At 53.9% G+C, this 19,904-nt stretch overlaps 2 protein-coding genes across 3 annotated transcripts in view; both read right to left on the bottom strand.

Moving 5' to 3' along the window:
* The window catches only part of ZRANB2 (zinc finger RANBP2-type containing 2), a 40,669-nt gene that overhangs the window by 7,885 nt on the left and 12,880 nt on the right, over positions 1 to 19,904 (bottom strand). For both annotated transcript variants that reach the window (XM_078621342.1, XM_078621341.1), the window contains exons 5-8: positions 17,341 to 17,423; positions 10,933 to 11,009; positions 7,758 to 7,976; positions 3,275 to 3,498 (exon numbers count right to left, since the gene is read on the bottom strand). In XM_078621342.1, coding sequence (XP_078477468.1) covers positions 3,275 to 3,498; positions 7,758 to 7,976; positions 10,933 to 11,009; positions 17,341 to 17,423 — 603 coding nt within the window. The remainder of the gene's footprint in view (positions 1 to 3,274; positions 3,499 to 7,757; positions 7,977 to 10,932; positions 11,010 to 17,340; positions 17,424 to 19,904) is intronic.
* On the bottom strand, positions 10,964 to 13,026 carry LOC144738334 (uncharacterized). The gene is made up of 2 exons (XM_078621378.1): positions 11,910 to 13,026; positions 10,964 to 11,778 (listed from the first exon to the last, which is right to left on the bottom strand). The coding sequence occupies exon 1, from the start codon at positions 13,024 to 13,026 to the stop codon at positions 11,956 to 11,958; it is 1,071 nt and encodes a 356-aa protein (XP_078477504.1). The 3' UTR covers positions 10,964 to 11,778; positions 11,910 to 11,955.

Consider the following 19,904-nt stretch of genomic DNA (forward strand, 5'->3'; position numbering starts at 1 on the left):
CAGTCACTCAGTCACTCACTCACTCAGTCAGTCACTCACTCAGTCACTCAGTCAGTCAGTCAGTCACTCAGTCAGTCACCTACTCACTCATCTACTCACTTACTCAGTCAGTCACTCACTCACTCAATCACCTACTCACTCAGTCAGTCAGTCAGTCACTCACTCACCTACTCACTCAGTCACTCACCTACTCACTCAGTCACTCACCTACTCACTCAGTCACTCAGTCACTCAGTCACTCAGTCAGTCACTCACTCAGTCACTCACTCAGTCACTCAGTCAGTCAGTCAGTCACTCACTCACCTACTCACTTAGTCACTCACCTACTCACTCAGTCACTCACCTACTCACTCAGTCACTCAGTCACTCAGTCACTCAGTCAGTCACTCACTCAGTCACTCACTCAGTCACTCAGTCAGTCACTCCCTCAGTCACTCAGTCAGTCACTCACTCACCTACTCACTCAGTCAGTCACTCACTCAGTCAGTCACTCACCTACTCACTCACCTACTCACTCACTAAGTCACTCAGTCACTCAGTCAGTCAGTCACTCACTCAGTCAGTCAGTCACCTACTCACCTACTCACGTACTCACTCAGTCAGTCAGTGACTCAGTGACTCAGTCACTCACTTAGTCAGTCACTCAGTCAGTCACTCACTTAGTCAGTCACTCAGTCACTCACTCAGTGACTCAGTCACTCAGTCACTCAGTCACCTACCTACTCACTCACTCAGTCAGTCACTCAGTCACTCACCCAACCACCCACCCACCCACTCTCTCACTCACCCACTCTCTCACTCACCCACCCACCCACTCACCAACTCACCCACTCACTCACCCAATCACCCACCCACCCACCACTCACCCACCCACTCACCCACTCACTCACCCACCCACTCATCCACTCACCCACCCACTCACTCACCCACCCACCCACTCACTCACTCATCCACTCACCCACTCACTCACTCACCTACTCACCCACCCACCCACCCACTCACCCACCCACCCACCCACTCACCCACCCACCCACTCACCCACCCACCCACCCACTCACCCACCCACCCACCCGCCCACCCACCCACCCGCCCGCTCACCCACTCGCTCACCCACCCGCTCACCCACCCGCTCACCCACCCGCTCACCCACCCGCTCACCCACCCGCTCACCCACCCGCTCATCCACCCGCCCACCCACTCGCTCACCCCACTCACTCACCCACCCACTCACTCACCCACCCACCCACTCACCCACCCACTCACCCACTCAACCACCCACCCACCCACTCACTCACTCACCCACCCACCTACTCACCCACCCACTCACTCACTCACCCACTCACCCACTCACCCACTCAACCACCCACCCACCCACTCACTCACTCACCCACCCACCTACTCACCCACCCACTCACTCACTCACCCACCCACCCACTCACCCACTCAACCACCCACTCACTCACTCACCCAACCACCCACCCACTCACCCACCCACTCACTCACTCACCCACTCACTCACCCACTCACTCACCCACCCACCCACACGCCCACCCACACGCCCACTCACTCGCTCACCCACCCGCTCACCCACCCGCTCACCCACCCGCCCACCCACTCGCTCACCCACTCGCTCACCCACCCACTCACTCACCCACTCACTCACCCACCCACCCACTCACCCACCCACTCACCCACCCACCCACTCAACCACCCACCCACCCACTCACCCACCCACCCACTCACCCACCCACCCACCCACCCACTCACTCACTCACTCACCCACCCACCCACCCACCTACTCACCCACCCACTCACTCACCCACTCACCCACCCATTCACCCACCGACCCGCTCAACCACCCACCCACTCACCCTCACCCACTCACCCACCCACCCACCCACCCACTCACTCACTCACCCACTCACCCACCCACTCACCCACCCACCCACCCACTCACCCACCCACCCACCCACTCACCCACCCACCCACCCACTCACCCACTCACCCACCCACTCACTCACCCACCCACCCACTCACCCACCCACTCACTCACTCACCCACTCACTCACCCACTCACTCACCCACTCACTCACTCACTCACCCACCCGCCCACCCACCCACCCGCCCACTCACTCGCCCACCCACTCGCTCACCCACCCGCTCACCCACCCGCCCACCCACCCGCCCACCCACTCGCTCACCCACTCACTCACCCACCCACTCACTCACCCACTCACTCACCCACCCACCCACTCACTCACCCACCCACCCACTCACTCACCCACTCACCCACCCACTCACCCACTCACCCACCCACTCACCCACTCAACCACCCACCCACCCACCCACTCACTCACTCACCCACCCACCCCACCCACCTACTCACCCACCCACTCACCCACCCACTCACTCACCCACTCACCCACCCACTCACCCACCCACCCGCTCAACCACCCACCCACTCACCCACCCACTCACTCACCCACTCACTCACTCACCCACTCCCCCACCCACTCACTCACTCACCCAACCACTCACTCACCCACCCACTCACCCACCCACCCACCCACTCACCCACCCACTCACCCACCCACTCACCCACCCACTCACCCACCCACTCACCCACCCACTCACCCACCCACCCACCCACTCACTCACCCACTCACTCACTCACTCACCCACCGACTCACTCACCCACTCACCCACCCACCCACCCACTCACTCACTCACTTACCCACCCACCCACTCACCCACCCACTCACCCACCCACCCACTCACCCACCCACTCACCCACCCACCCACTCACCCACTCACCCACCCACTCACTCACTCACTCACCCACCCACCCACCCGCCCACTCACCCGCCCACCCACCCGCTCACCCACCCGCCCACCCACCCGCCCACCCACTCGCTCACCCACCCGCTCACCCACCCGCTCACCCACCCGCTCACTCACCCACCCACCCACCCACTCACCCACCCACTCACCCACCCACTCACCCACCCACTCACCCACTCAACCACCCACTCACCCACTCAACCACCCACCCACCCACTCACCCACCCACCCACCCACTCACTCACTCACCCACCCACCCACCCACCCACCTACTCACCCACCCACTCACCCACCCACTCACTCACCCACTCACCCACCCACTCACCCACCCACCCACTCACCCACTCACCCACCCACTCACCCACTCACCCACCCACCCACCCACTCACCCACTCACTCACTCACTCACCCACCCACTCACCCACCCACTCACCCTTTTCCGTCTTTCTCTGCATCGTCAGTGTCTCCCTGCTTGTCCAACTTGTCTCCCTGCTTGTCCACCTTGTCTCCCTGCTTGTCCACCTTGTCTCCCTGCTTGTCCTCAGTGTCCACCTTGTCCACCTCCTTCACGCCCTCCACCTCCTCATCGTCGTCCAGGGCGTACTTAGACAAATCCACGTCGTCATCGTCGTCGTCGTCGTCGTCATCATCGTCATCCTGCAGATACAATCAGCATCATCATCATCATCGTCATCCTGCAGATACAATCATCATCATCATCAGCATCATCATCGTCATCATCATCGTCATCCTGCAGATACAATCAGCATCATCAGCATCATCATCGTCATCCTGCAGATACAATCAGCATCATCAGCGTCATCATCATCGTCATCATCATCAGCATCATCATCATCAGCATCATCATCATCAGCATCATCAGCATCATCATCATCAGCATCATCATCAGCATCATCATCATCAGCATCATCAGCGTCATCATCGTCATCATCATCGTCATCATCATCGTCATCATCATCGTCATCATCATCAGCATCATCATCATCATCAGCATCATCAGCATCATCATCAGCATCATCAGCATCATCAGCATCATCAGCATCAGCATCATCAGCATCATCAGCATCATCAGCATCATCATCATCAGCATCTACTATACACTACCCTCCCCGTGTCTCTCTCTCTCTCCCCGTGTCTCTCTCTCCCCGTGTCTCTCTCTCCCCGTGTCTCTCTCCCCGTGTCTCTCTCCCCGTGTCTCTCTCCCCGTGTCTCTCTCTCTCTCCCCGTGTCTCTCTCTCCCCGTGTCTCTCTCTCCCCGTGTCTCTCTCACCGTGTCTCTCCCCCCGTGTCTCTCTCCCCGTGTCTCTCTCTCCCCGTGTCTCTCTCTCCCCGTGTCTCTCTCCCCGTGTCTCTCTCCCCCCGTGTCTCTCTCCCCGTGTCTCTCTCCCCCGTGTCTCTCTCCCCGTGTCTCTCTCTCCCCGTGTCTCTCTCTCCGTGTCTCTCTCCCCGTGTCTCTCTCTCCCCGTGTCTCTCCCCATGTCTCTCTCTCCCCGTGTCTCTCTCTCTCACCGTGTCTCTCTCCCCGTGTCTCTCTCTCCCCGTGTCTCTCTCTCACCGTGTCTCTCTCCCAGTGTCTCTCTCTCCCCGTGTCTCTCCCCCCGTGTCTATCTCCCCGTGTCTCTCTCCCCATGTCTCTCCCCGTGTCTCTCCCCGTGTCTCTCTCCCCGTGTCTCTCCCCCCGTGTCTCTCTCCCCGTGTCTCTCTCTCCCCGTGTCTCTTTCCCCGTGTCTCTCTGCGTGTCTCTCCCCGTGTCTCTCTCCCCGTGTCTCTCCCCGTGTCTCTCTCTCTCCCCTTGTCTCTCTCCCCGTGTCTCTCTCTCTTCCCGTGTCTCTTTCTCTCCCGGTGTCTCTCTCTCCCCGTGTCTCTCTCTCCCCGTGTCTCTCTCCGTGTCTCTCTCCCCGTGTCTCTCTCTCTTCCCGTGTCTCTTTCTCTCCCCGTGTCTCTCTCTCCCCGTGTCTCTCTCTCCCCGTGTCTCTCTCTCTCCCCGTGTCTCTCTCTCCGTGTCTCACTCCCCGTGTCTCTCTCTCTTCCCGTGTCTCTTTCTCTCCCCGTGTCTCTCTCTCCCCGTGTCTCTCTTCCCGTGTCTCTCTCTCTCCCCGTGTCTCTCTCCCCGTGTCTCTCTCTCCCCGTGTCTCTCTCTCCCCGTCTCTCTCCCCGTGTCTCTCTCTCACCGTGTCTCTCCCCCCGTGTCTCTCTCCCCGTGTCTCTCTCTCCCCGTGTCTCTCTCACCGTGTCTCTCCCCCCGTGTCTCTCTCCCCGTGTCTCTCTCTCCCCGTGTCTCTCTCTCCGTGTCTCTCTCTCTCCCCGTGTCTCTCTCCCCGTGTCTCTCTCTCCCCGTGTCTCTCTCTCTCCCCGTGTCTCTCTCTCCCCGTCTCTCTCCCCGTGTCTCTCTCTCCCCGTGTCTCTCTCTCCCCGTGTCTCTCTCTCCCCGTGTCTCTCTCTCCCCGTGTCTCTCTCTCTCACCGTGTCTCTCTCTTCCCGTGTCTCTCTCTCACCGTGTCTCTCTCCCCGTGTCTCTCCCCCCGTGTCTCTCTCCCCGTGTCTCTCTCTCCCCGTGTCTCTTTCCCCGTGTCTCTCTCCCAATGTCTCTCCCCGTGTCTCTCTCTCTCCCCGTGTCTCTCTCCCCGTGTCTCTACCCCCGTGTCTCTCTCCCCGTGTCTCTCTCTCCCCGTGTCTCTTTCCCCGTGTCTCTCTCCCCATGTCTCTCCCCGTGTCTCTCCCCGTGTCTCTCTCTCTCCCCGTGTCTCTCTCCCCGTGTCTCTCCCCCCGTGTCTCTCTCCCCGTGTCTCTCTCTCCCCGTGTCTCTCTCCCCATGTCTCTCCCCGTCTCTCTCCCCGTGTCTCTCTCCCCGTGTCTCTCTCTCCCCGTGTCTCTCTCCCCGTGTCTCTCCCCGTGTCTCTCTCCCCGTGTCTCTCTCTCCCCGTGTCTCTCTCCCCGTGTCTCTCCCCGTGTCTCTCTCCCCGTGTCTCTCTCTCTCCCCTTGTCTCTCTCCCCGTGTCTCTCTCTCTTCCCGTGTCTCTTTCTCTCCCCGTGTCTCTCTCTCCCCGTGTCTCTCTCTCCGTGTCTCTCTCCCCGTGTCTCTCTCTCTTCCCGTGTCTCTTTCTCTCCCCGTGTCTCTCTCTCCCCGTGTCTCTCTCTCCCCGTGTCTCTCTCCCCGTGTCTCTCTCTCTTCCCGTGTCTCTTTCTCTCCCCGTGTCTCTCTGTCCCCGTGTCTCTCTCTCCCCGTGCCTCTCTCTCCGTGTCTCTCTTCCCGTGTCTCTCTCTCTCCCCGTGTCTCTCTCCCCGTGTCTCTCTCTCCCCGTGTCTCTCTCTCCCCGTGTCTCTCTCTCCGTGTCTCTCTTCCCGTGTCTCTCTCTCTCCCCGTGTCTCTCTCCCCGTGTCTCTCTCTCCCCGTGTCTCTCTCTCCCCGTGTCTCTCTCTCACCGTGTCTCTCCCCCCGTGTCTCTCCCCCCGTGTCTCTCTCCCCGTGTCTCTCCCCGTGTCTCTCTCTCCCCGTGTCTCTCTCTCTCCCCGTGTCTCTCTCCCCGTGTCTCTCTCTCCCCGTGTCTCTCTCTCCGTGTCTCTCTCCCCGTGTCTCTCTCTCTTCCCGTGTCTCTCTCTCTCCCCGTGTCTCTCTCTCCCCGTGTCTCTCTCTCCCCGTGTCTCTCTCTCCGTGTCTCTCTCCCCGTGTCTCTCTCCCCGTGTCTCTCTCTCCCCGTGTCTCTCTCTCCCCGTGTCTCTCTCTCTCACCGTGTCTCTCTCCCCGTGTCTCTCTCTCTCACCGTGTCTCTCTCTCCCCGTGTCTCTCTCTCACCGTGTCTCTCTCTCCCCGTGTCTCTCCCCCCGTGTCTCTCTCCCCGTGTCTCTCTCTCCCCGTGTCTCTTTCCCCGTGTGTCTCTCTCCCAATGTCTCTCCCCGTGTCTCTCTCTCTCCCCGTGTCTCTACCCCCGTGTCTCTCTCCCCGTGTCTCTTTCCCCGTGTCTCTCTCCCCATGTCTCTCCCCGTGTCTCTCCCCGTGTCTCTCTCTCTCCCCGTGTCTCTCTCCCCGTGTCTCTCCCCCCGTGTCTCTCTCCCCGTGTCTCTCTCTCCCCGTGTCTCTTTCCCCGTGTCTCTCTCCCCATGTCTCTCCCCGTCTCTCTCCCCGTGTCTCTCTCCCCGTGTCTCTCTCTCCCCGTGTCTCTCTCCCCGTGTCTCTCCCCGTGTCTCTCTCCCCGTGTCTCTCTCTCTTCCCGTGTCACTTTCTCTCCCCGTGTCTCTCTCTCCCCGTGTCTCTCTCCCCGTGTCTCTCCCCTTGTCTCTCTCCCCGTGTCTCTCTCTCTTCCCGTGTCACTTTCTCTCCCCGTGTCTCTCTCTCCCCGTGTCTCTCTCTCCCCGTGTCTCTCTCTCTTCCCGTCTCTTTCTCTCCCCGTGTCTCTCTCTCTCCGTGTCTCTCTCCCCGTGTCTCTCTCTCTTCCCGTGTCTCTTTCTCTCCCCGTGTCTCTCTCTCCCCGTGTCTCTCTCCCCGTGTCTCTCTCCCCGTGTCTCTCTCTCTTCCCGTGTCTCTTTCTCTCCCCGTGTCTCTCTCTCCCCGTGTCTCTCTCTCCCCGTGTCTCTCTCTCCATGTCTCTCTTCCCGTGTCTCTCTCTCTCCCCGTGTCTCTCTCCCCGTGTCTCTCTCTCCCCGTGTCTCTCTCTCCCCGTCTCTCTCCCCGTGTCTCTCTCTCACCGTGTCTCTCCCCCCGTGTCTCTCTCCCCATGTCTCTCCCCGTGTCTCTCCCCGTGTCTCTCTCTCCCCATGTCTCTCCCCATGTCTCTCCCCGTGTCTCTCTCCCCGTGTCTCTCTCCCCGTGTCTCTCTCCCCATGTCTCTCCCCGTGTCTCTCCCCGTGTCTCTCCCCGTGTCTCTCCCCGTGTCTCTCTCTGTCCCCGTGTCTCTTACGTCCAGTTTGTATTTAGACAAATCCTCCTCCTCCTCTTCCTCTTCCTCCTCCTCAAGTCCCTTCGTGTCTCTCTCGCCGTGTCTCTCTCCCCCCGCCGTGTCTCTCTCGCCGTGTCTCTTGGCGTTCCCCGACCGCTGGTGTCTCCCTCCGAGTCCCCGTGTCTCCGTGGAGCCCGAAGCCGAGAGAGACCCACGGAAACGTTTCTTCTTCCGTCCAAACTGCGGGGAGAGATACACGGGGAGAGAGACACGGGGAGAGCGAGAGACACGGGGAGAGCGAGAGACACGGGGTGAGAGAGAGAGACACGGGGAGAGAGAGAGACACGGGGAGAGAAAGAGACACGGGGTGAGAGAGACCCACGGAAACGTTTCTTCTTCCGTCCAAACTGCGGGGAGAGAGACACGGGGAGAGAGACACGGGGAGAGCGAGAGACACGGGGTGAGAGAGAGAGACACGGGGAGAGCGAGAGACACGGGGTGAGAGAGAGAGACACGGGGAGAGAGAGAGACACGGGGAGAGAGAGAGACACAGGGTGAGAGAGACACGGGGTGAGAGAGACACGGGGAGAGAGACACGGGGAGAGAGACACGGGATGAGAGACACGGGGAGAGAGACACGGGGTGAGACACGGGGAGAGAGACACGGGGAGAGAGACACGGGGTGAGAGAGACACGGGGAGAGAGACACGGAGAGAGAGAGACGGGGAGAGAGAGACACGGGGTGAGAGAGACACGGGGTGAGAGAGACACAGGGAGAGAGACACGGGGAGAGAGAGAGACACGGGGAGAGAGAGAGACACGGGGAGAGACACGGGGAGAGAGACACGGGGAGAGAGACACGGGGATAGAGACACGGGGAGAGAGACACGGGGAGAGAGACACGGGGAGAGAGACACGGGGAGAGAGAGACACGGGGTGTGAGAGACACGGGGAGAGAGACACGGGGAGAGAGACACGGGGAGAGAAAGAGACACGGAGAGAGAGAGACACGGCGAGAGAGACGGGGAGAGAGACACGGGGAGAGAGACACGGGGAGAGAGACACGGGGAGAGAGACACGGGGAGAGAGACACGGGGAGAGAGACACGGGGAGAGAGACACGGGGAGAGAGACACGGGGAGAGAGAGACACGGGGTGTGAGAGACACGGGGAGAGAGACACGGGGAGAGAGACACGGGGAGAGAGAGAGACACGGGGAGAGAGACACGGGGTGAGAGAGACACGGGGAGAGAGAGACACGGGGAGAGAGACACGGGGAGAGAGAGAGAGACAGAGACACACCGATAGAGACTCACAGAGACACACACAGAGAGACACACACAGAGACACACACACAGACACACAAGAGACACACACACAGACACACACAGAGACACACACAGAGACACACACAGTGACACACAGAGACACACAGAGACACAGAGACACAGAGACACACAGAGACACACACAGAGACACACACAGAGACACACACAGAGACACACACAGAGAGACACACACAGAGACACACACACACAGAGACACAGACACACAGAGACACACACACAGAGACACACACACAGAGAGACACACAGAGACACACACAGAGACACACACAGAGACACACAGAGACACACACACAGAGACAGAGTGAGACACACACACACAGAGACAGAGTGAGACACTCACACAGAGACACACACACAGAGACAGAGTGAGACACACACACACAGACACACAGAGAGACACAGAGACACACACAGAGACACACACAGACACAGAGACACACACAGAGACACACACAGAGACACAGAGACACACACACAGAGACATACAGAGACAGAGTCAGACACACACAGTGACACACACAGAGTGAGACTCACACAGAGACACACACAGAGAGACACACACATAGACACACACAGAGACACACACAGAGACACACAGAGACACACACAGAGACAGAGTGAGACACACAGACACACAGAGAGACACAGAGACACACACAGAGACACACACAGACACAGAGACACACACAGTGACACACACAGAGTGAGACTCACACAGAGACACACACAGAGAGACACACAGAGACACAGACATAGACACACACAGAGACACACACAGAGACACACACAGATAGACACACAGAGACACACACACAGAGACACACACAGAGTGACACACACACAGAGAGACACACAGAAAGACACACACACACACAGAGACACACACAGAGACACACACAGAGAGACACACACAGAGACACACACATAGACAAACACAGAGACTCACACAGAGACACACACAGAGAGACACACAGAGACACACAGACAGACACACACAGACACACACACACACACAGACAGACACACACAGACACACACACACACAGAGACACACACAGAGACACACACACAGAGACACACACATAGACACACACAGAGACACACAGACAGACACACACAGACACACACACACACACAGAGACTCACACAGAGAGACAGAGTCAGACAGAGTGAGACACACACAGAGACACACAGAGACACACACAGAGAGACAGAGTCAGACAGAGTGAGACACACACAGAGACACACAGAGACACACACACAGAGACACACAGAGACACACACACACACAGAGACTCACACAGAGAGACAGAGTCAGACAGAGTGAGACACACACAGAGACACACAGAGACACACACAGAGAGACAGAGTCAGACAGAGTGAGACACACACAGAGACACACAGAGACACACACACAGAGACACACAGAGACACACACACACACAGAGACACACACAGAGAGACAGAGTCAGACAGAGTGAGACACACACAGAGACACACAGAGACACACACACAGAGACACACAGAGACACACACACACACACAGAAACTCACACAGAGACAGAGTCAGACAGAGTGAGACACACACAGAGACACACAGAGACACACACACAGAGACACACAGAGACACACACACACAGAGACTCACACAGAGAGACAGAGTCAGACAGAGTGAGACACACACAGAGACACACACACAGAGACACACAGAGACACACACACACACACAGAGACTCACACAGAGACAGAGTCAGACAGAGTGAGACACACACAGAGACACACAGAGACACACACACACACACAGAGACTCACACAGAGAGACAGAGTCAGACAGAGTGAGACACTCACCTCATCGTATTCGCCATCAGACTCTTCTCTCTCGATGTACTCAACATTCTCACGCTCGTTGAATCCTCCTCCGTAGCCTGCAGCATCATCATCATCATCATCAGTAGTATCATCATCATCATCAGCATCATCATCAGCATCATCAGTAGTATCATCATCATCAGTAGTATCATCATCATCAGTAGTATCATCATCAGTAGTATCATCATCATTAGCATCATCATCATCATCAGTAGTATCATCATCAGTAGTATCATCATCATCAGTAGTATCATCATCATCATCATCAGTAGTATCATCATCATCAGTAGTATTATCATCATCATTAGCATCATCATCATCAGCATCATCATCAGCATCATCATCATCAGTAGTATCATCATCATCAGTAGTATCATCATCAACATCATCATCAGTAGTATCATCATCATCAGTAGTATCATCATCATCATCATTAGCATCATCATCAGTAGCATCATCATCATCAGTAGTAGTATCATCATCATCAGCATCATCATCATCATCAGTAGTATCATCATCAGCATCAACATCATCAACATCATCATCATCATGATCAGAATCATCAGCATCATCATCATCATCAGCATCATCAACATCATCATCAGCAGCATCATCAACATCATCAGCAGCATCATCAACATCATCATCAACATCATCAACATCATCATCATCATCAGCAGCATCATCAACATCAGCATCATCAGCATCATCAGCATCATCATGTGGTGTGTGTGAGTGTGTGAGTGTGTGAGTTGGTACAGTAGGGGGCACAGGTGGTGCATCAGCCAGTCATCTCGGTCATCTCGGTCAGTCGACCCGTGGCACCTGCTGTGTCTGCCCCGTGACCTCCTCCTCATGCACCTAGCCTGGCACAGCAGTAAACCCATGGCACCTGCTGGGTCTGCCCCGTGACCTCCTCATGCACCTAGCCTGGCACAGCAGTAAACCCATGGCACCTGCTGGGTCTGCCCCGTGACCTCCTGCCAGCGGGCGTTCGACACTTCACGTGGCAGCCTCAAGGTGCACTTGGCCTGGCACAAGCGTCGTGGTGACGTCACCGCCACTTAGTGGCGAATGGCGGTTGTTGTTGTAGGTGAGTGAGTGTGTGAGTGAGTGTGTGTGTACGTGTATACGTGTGTGTGTGAGTGACTGTGTGTATATATGAGTGTGAGTGTGTGAGTGAGTGTGTGTGTGTGAGTGAGTGTGTACGTGTATACGTGTGTGTGTGAGTGACTGTGTGTATATATGAGTGTGAGTGTGTGAGTGAGTGAGTGAGTGTGTACTTGTATACGTGTGTGTGTGTGAGTGACTGTGTGTATATATGAGTGTGTGAGTGTGTGAATGAGTGAGTGTGTGTGTACGTGTATACGTGTGTGTGTGTGAGTGACTGTGTGTATATATGAGTGTGAGTGTGTGAGTGTGTGAGTGAGTGTGTGAGTGTGTGTGTACGTGTATACGTGTGTGTGTGTGAGTGACTGTGTGTATATATGAGTCTGAGTGTGTGAGTGAGTGTGTGTGTACGTGTATACGTGTGTGTGTGAGTGACTGTGTGTATATATGAGTGTGAGTGTGTGAGTGAGTGTGTGTGTGTGAGTGAGTGTGTACGTGTATACGTGTGTGTGTGTGTGAGTGACTGTGTGTATATATGAGTCTGAGTGTGTGAGTGAGTGTGTGTGTACGTGTATACGTGTGTGTGTGAGTGACTGTGTGTATATATGAGTGTGAGTGTGTGAGTGTGTGAGTGAGTGTGTGAGTGAGTGTGAGTGTGTACGTGTATACGTGTGTGTGTGAGTGACTGTGTGTATATATGAGTGTGAGTGTGTGAGTGTGTGAGTGTGTGAGTGTGTGTGTACGTGTATACGTGTGTGTGTGAGTGACTGTGTGTATATATGAGTGTGAGTGTGTGAGTGAGTGTGTGTGTGTGAGTGAGTGTGTACGTGTATACGTGTGTGTGTGAGTGTGTGAGTGACTGTGTGTATATATGAGTGTGAGTGTGTGAGTGTGTGAGTGAGTGTGTGTGTACGTGTATACGTGTGTGTGTGTGAGTTGTGGAGAGAGTGGAGAGTTTCCCATACCTGGGCAGTGTGCTTATGACCGGCTCCAGTTTATCAGCAGAGGTCTCACTCCGAATCAGTCGAGCGGCAATATCTTTTCATCGGTTGCGTGACGCTGTGTGGGAGCTGCCTGGTCTGTCGCTCCGCACGAAGCTTCAGGTCTTCTCGGCCACGGTCATTCCCTCCCTTCTCTATGCTTGCGAAACGTGGACCCCCCTAGTGGAGCATCTTCGCCGGTTGGAAACATTTAGGCTGGCCTGCCTACGATCCATCCTGGGTTTAACCAGGCTGGATTGTGTGAGGAGCTCACAAGTCCTTGAAAGATCTGGGCAAAGTCCCATCAGTGAGCTCCTCCGGCAGGCAAGGCTGCGTTGGCTGGGTCATGTAGCCCGCATGCCCAGCCACCGCATGCCTAAACAGCTTTTGTTCGGCCGGATCGAGGGGGCTAAAGGGGCGCGGCACGGGCTAGAGAAGAGATGGAGTGATGTGGTACAGGAGGACGTGGAGCTGAGTGGACTTGCCGATGACTGGTACCAGCGGTGTCAAGATCGGCCTCTGTGGAGGAGGCTCGTGAAGGACGCTACTGGGCAGTTGGAGGCAGTCGCCCTCCAACAACAACGGAGGGCGGAGGAGCGACGCTCACAACAACGAGCGGAGCGCCGGGTGGCTAAAGCACAGCAAGTTGGCACAGTAGGGGGCACAGGTGGTGCATCAGCCAGTCATCTCGGTCATCTCGGTCAGTCGACCCGTGGCACCTGCTGGGTCTGCCCCGTGACCTCCTGCCAGCGGGCGTTCGACACTTCACGTGGCCTCAGGGTGCACATGGCCTGGCACAAGCGTCGTGGTGACGTCACCGCCACTTAGTGGCGAATGGCGGTTGTTGTTATACATGTGTACGTGAGTGTACGTGTGTGTGTGTACGTGTGAGTGTGTGAGTGTGTGTGAGTGTGTGTATATACATGTGTACGTGAGTGTACGTGTGTGTGTGTACGTGTGAGTGTGTGAGTGTGTGTGAGTGTGTGTATATACATGTGTACGTGAGTGTACGTGTGTGTGAGTGTGTGAGTGTGTGTGTACGTGTGTGTGAGTGTGTGTGTACGTGTGTGTGAGTGTGTGAGTGACTGTGTGTGTGTGTGTATATGTGAGTGAATGAGTGAGCGTGTGAGTGGGTGAGTGAATGAGTGAGTGAGTGGTTGAGTGTGTGTGTATGTACGTGTGTACGTGTGTACATGAGTGAGTGAGTGTGTACGTGAGTGTGAGTGAGTGTATGAGTGTGTGAGTGTGTGAGTGTGTGAGTGTGTGAGTGTGTGTGAGTGACTGTGTGTATACGTGTATGTGTGTATGTGAGTGTGTATGAGTGTGTATATATACGTGTGTGAGTGAGTGAGTGTGTGAGTGACTGTGTGTATATATGAGTGTGAGTGTGTGAGTGAGTGAGTGAGTGTGTGAGTGACTGTGTGTATATATGAGTGTATGTGTGTGTGTATGAGTGAGTGGTGAGTGAGTGGTTGAGTGAGTGAGTGTGCGAGTGACTGTGTGTATATATGAGTGTGAGTGTATGTGTGTACGTGAGTGTGAGTGAGTGTGTGTGTACGTGTGTACGTGTGTGTGTGTGTGACTGTGTGTATATATGAGTGTGTGTGTACGTGTGTACGTGTGTGTGTAAGTGACTGTGTGTATATATGAGTGTGAGTGACTGTATGAGTGTGAGTGTGAGTGAGTGAGTGTGTGTGTACGTGTGTACGTGTGTACGTGTGTGTGACTGTGTGTATATATGAGTGTGAGTGTGTGAGTGTGTGAGTGAGTGTGTGTGTACGTGTATACGTGTGTGTGTGAGTGACTGTGTGTATATATGAGTGTGAGTGTGTGAGTGTGTGAGTGTGAGTGAGTGACTGTGTGTGTACGTGTATGTGTGTATGTGAGTGTGTATGAGTGTGTATATATACGTGTGTGAGTGAGTGAGTGTGTGAGTGACTGTGTGTATATATGAGTGTGAGTGTATGTGTGTACGTGAGTGTGAGTGAGTGAGTGTGTGTGAGTGACTATGTGTATGTGAGTGTGTGTGTGTGTGTACGTGTGTGTGTGAGTGTGTGTACGTGAGTGTGTGTACGTGAGTGTGTGTACGTGAGTGTGTGTACGTGAGTGTGAGTGAGTGAGTGTGTGTGAGTGTGTGTGAGTGACTGTGTGTATGTGAGTGTGTGAGTGTGTGAGTGTGTGTATGTGAGTGTGTGAGTGTGTGACTGTGTGTATGTGAGTGTGTGAGTGTGTGACTGTGTGTATGTGAGTGTGTAAGTGTGTGAGTGTGTGTGAGTGACTGTGTGTGTACGTGAGTGTGTGAGTGAGTGTGTGAGTGTGTGTGAGTGAGTGAGTGTGTGAGTGTGTGTGAGTGAGTGTGTGAGTGAGTGTGTGTGTGTGTACGTGAGTGTGTGTACGTGAGTGTGAGTGAGTGAGTGTGTGTGAGTGAGTGTGTGTGAGTGACTGTGTGTATGTGAGTGTGTGTGTGTGTACGTGAGTGTGTGTACGTGAGTGTGAGTGAGTGAGTGTGCGTGAGTGAGTGAGTGAGTGTGTGAGTGTGTGTACGTGTGTACGTGAGTGTGTGTGAGTGTGTGTGAGTGAGTGTGTGTGAGTGAGTGTGTACGTGAGTGTGTGTACGTGAGTGTGTGAGTGTGTGTGAGTGACTGTGTGTGTATACGTGTGTGTGTGTGTGAGTGTGTGAGTGAGTGTGTGAGTGAGTGTGAGTGACTGTGTGTGTACGTGAGTGTGTGAGTGTGTGTGAGTGACTGTGTGTGTACGTGAGTGTGTGAGTGTGTGTGAGTGACTGTGTGTGTATACGTGTGTGTATACGTGTGTGTGAGTGTGTGTGAGTGAGTGTGTGAGTGTGTGAGTGTGTGAGTGAGTGTGTATGTGTGTGTGAGTGTGTACGTGAGTGTGTGAGTGTGTGTGAGTGAGTGTGTGTGAGTGTGTGTATGTGTGTGAGTGAGTGTGTGTGAGTGTGTGTACGTGTGTACGTGAGTGTGTGAGTGTGTGTGAGTGAGTGTGTGTGAGTGTGTGTGAGTGAGTGAGTGTGTGTGAGTGAGTGAGTGTGTGTACGTGAGTGTGAGTACGTGAGTGTGAGTGTGTGAGTGTGTGTGAGTGAGTGTGTGTGAGTGAGTGTGTGTGAGTGTGTGTATGTGTGTGAGTGAGTGTGTGTATGTGTGTGAGTGAGTGTGTGTACGTGAGTGTGAGTACGTGAGTGTGAGTGTGTGAGTGTGTGTGAGTGAGTGTGTGTGAGTGTGTGTATGTGTGTGAGTGAGTGTGTGTGAGTGTGCGTACGTGTGTACGTGAGTGTGTGAGTGAGTGTGTGTGAGTGAGTGAGTGAGTGTGTGTGAGTGAGTGTGTGTACGTGAGTGTGAGTACGTGAGTGTGAGTGAGTGAGTGTATGTGAGTGACTGTGTGTGTACGTGAGTGTGAGTGTGTGTGAGTGTGTGTGAGTGAGTGAGTGTGTGTGAGTGAGTGAGTGTATGTGAGTGTGTGTGTGTGTACGTGAGTGTGTGTACGTGAGTGTGAGTGAGTGAGTGTGTGAGTGTGTGTGTGTGTACGTGAGTGTGTGTGAGTGAGTGAGTGAGTGTGTGAGTGTGTGTGTGTGTACGTGAGTGTGTGTGAGTGAGTGTGTACGTGAGTGTGTGTACGTGAGTGTGTGAATGAGTGTGTGAGTGAGTGTGTGTGAGTGTGTGTACGTGTGTATGTGAGTGTGTGAGTGAGTGTGTATGTGTGTGAGTGTGTATGAGTGTGTACGTGAGTGTGTGAGTGTGTGTGAGTGTGAGTGTGTGAGTGTGTGAGTGAGTGAGTGTGTACGTGAGTGTGTGAGTGTGTGTACGTGACTGTGTGTGTATGTGAGTGTGTGTGTGAGTGTGTGTGAGTGTGTGTGTGAGTGACTGTGTGTGTACGTGAGTGTGTGAGTGTGTGTGAGTGACTGTGTGTGTACGTGAGTGTGTGAGTGTGTGTGAGTGACTGTGTGTGTATACGTGTGTGTATACGTGTGTGTGTGTGTGAGTGTGTGTGTACGTGAGTGTGTGAGTGTGTATGTGAGTGTGTGAGTGAGTGTGTATGTGTGTGTGAGTGTGTACGTGTGTGAGTGAGTGTGTGTGAGTGTGTGTACGTGTGTACGTGAGTGTGTGTACGTGTGTGAGTGACTGAGTGAGTGTGTATGTGTATGTGTGTGTACGTGAGTGTGAGTGAGTGTGAGTGTGTGTACGTGAGTGTGTATGTGAGTGTGTGAGTGTGTGAGTGTGTGAGTGTGTGTGAGTGTGTGAGTGTGTGAGTGTGTGTACGTGAGTGTGAGTGTGTGAGTCACCGGTTCGCTCTTCCAACTTGCCGAACTTGGGGGTGTTGCACATGTTGCAGTCGCTGCGGCGAGCCCAGTTCACGTTGCCGCAGCTGTCAACAACAACAAACACAACAACAACAATCAACACAACAACAACAACAACAATCAACAACACAACAACAAAAAAAACACCACAACAACAACAACAATCAACACAACAACAACAAACACCACAACAACAATCAACACAACAACAACCAACAACAACAGCAACAACAACAACAATAAACACCACAACAACAACAAACACAATAAACACCACAACAACAACAACAACAATAAACACCACAACAACAACAACAACAACAAACACCACAACAACAATAAACACCACAACAACAACAACAACAAACACCACAACAACAATCAACACAACAACAACAACAAAAAAACACCACAACAACAACAACAATCAACACAACAACAACCAACAACAACAGCAACAACAACAACAATAAACACCACAACAACAACAACAACAAACACCACAACAACAATCAACACAACAACAACAACAACAAACACCACAACAACAATCAACACAACAACAACAACAACAAACACCACAACAACAATCAACACAACAACCACAACAACAAACAAAAACAACAATCACAACAACAACAACCATCATCATCACCACCACAACAATCAACAACAACAACCACAAACACCACAACAACAACAACTATCATCATCACCACCACCACCATCATCATCACCACCACCACCACCATCATCATCACCACCACCACCACCATCATCATCACCACCATCATCATCACCATCACCACCACCACCACCATCATCACCACCACCACCACCACCATCATCACCACCACCACCATCATCACCACCACCACCACCATCATCATCACCACCACCACCACCATCATCATCACCACCACCACCACCACCATCATCATCACCACCACTACCATCATCACCACCACTACCATCATCATCATCATCACCATCATCACTACCATCATCACCATCACCACCACCACCATCATCATCACCACCACCACCACCATCATCACCATCACCACCACCATCATCACCACCACTACCATCATCATCATCACCACCACCATCATCACTACCATCATCATCATCACCACCACCATCATTACCATCATCACCATCACCACCACCACCACCATCATCATCATCACCACCACCACCATCATCACCACCACCATCATCATCATCATCACCACCATCACCACCACCACCATCATCATCACCACCACCACCATCATCACCACCACTACCATCATCATCATCACCACCACCATCATCACTACCATCATCATCATCACCACCACCATCATTACCATCATCACCATCACCACCACCACCATCATCATCACCACCACCACCATCATCACCACCACCATCATCATCATCACCACCATCACCACCACCATCATCACCACCACCATCACCACCACCACCATCATCACTACCATCATCATCATCACCACCATCATCACCATCATCACCACCACCATCATCATCACCACCATCATCATCACCACCATCACCACCACCATCATCACCACCACCATCACCACCACCACCATCACCACCACCATCATCACCACCACCATCACCACCACCACCATCATCACTACCATCATCATCATCACCACCATCATCACCATCATCACCACCACCATCACCACCACCACCATCATCACTACCATCATCATCATCACCACCACCACCACCATCATCACCATCATCACTACCACTATCATCATCACCATCACCACCATCATCATCACCACCACCACCACCATCATCATCACCACCATCATCATCATCATCACCACCACCACCATCACCACTACCACCATCATCATCATAACCACCACCACCACCATCATCACCATCACTACCACCATCATCACCACCACCACCACCACCATCATCATCATCATCACTATCACCATCATCATCACCACCACCACCACCATCATCACCATCATCACTACCACTATCATCATCACCATCATCATCACCACCACCACCATCACCACTACCACCATCACCACCACCACCATCACTACCACCACCATCATCACTACCACCATCACCATCATCACCACTACCACCATCACCATCATCACTACCACAGCCATCATCACTACCACCACCACCATCACCACTACCACCATCACCATCACTACCACCACCACCATCATCAACACCACAACAACAACAACAACCACAACTATCATCATCACCACCATCATCACCACCACCATCATCACCATCATCACCACCACCATCACCACCACCACCATCATCACTACCATCATCATCATCACCACCATCATCACCATCATCACCACCACCATCATCATCACCATCACTACCACCATCATCATCACCACCACCACCATCATCACTACCATCATCACTACCACCATCATCATCATCACCACCATCATCACTACCACCATCATCATCATCACCACCATCATCATCATCACCACCATCATCACTACCATCATCATCAT

Source organism: Lampetra planeri, chromosome 81 (genome assembly GCF_965212315.1).
Source record: "Lampetra planeri chromosome 81, kcLamPlan1.2.h2, whole genome shotgun sequence".
Classification (NCBI taxonomy): domain Eukaryota; kingdom Metazoa; phylum Chordata; class Hyperoartia; order Petromyzontiformes; family Petromyzontidae; genus Lampetra; species Lampetra planeri.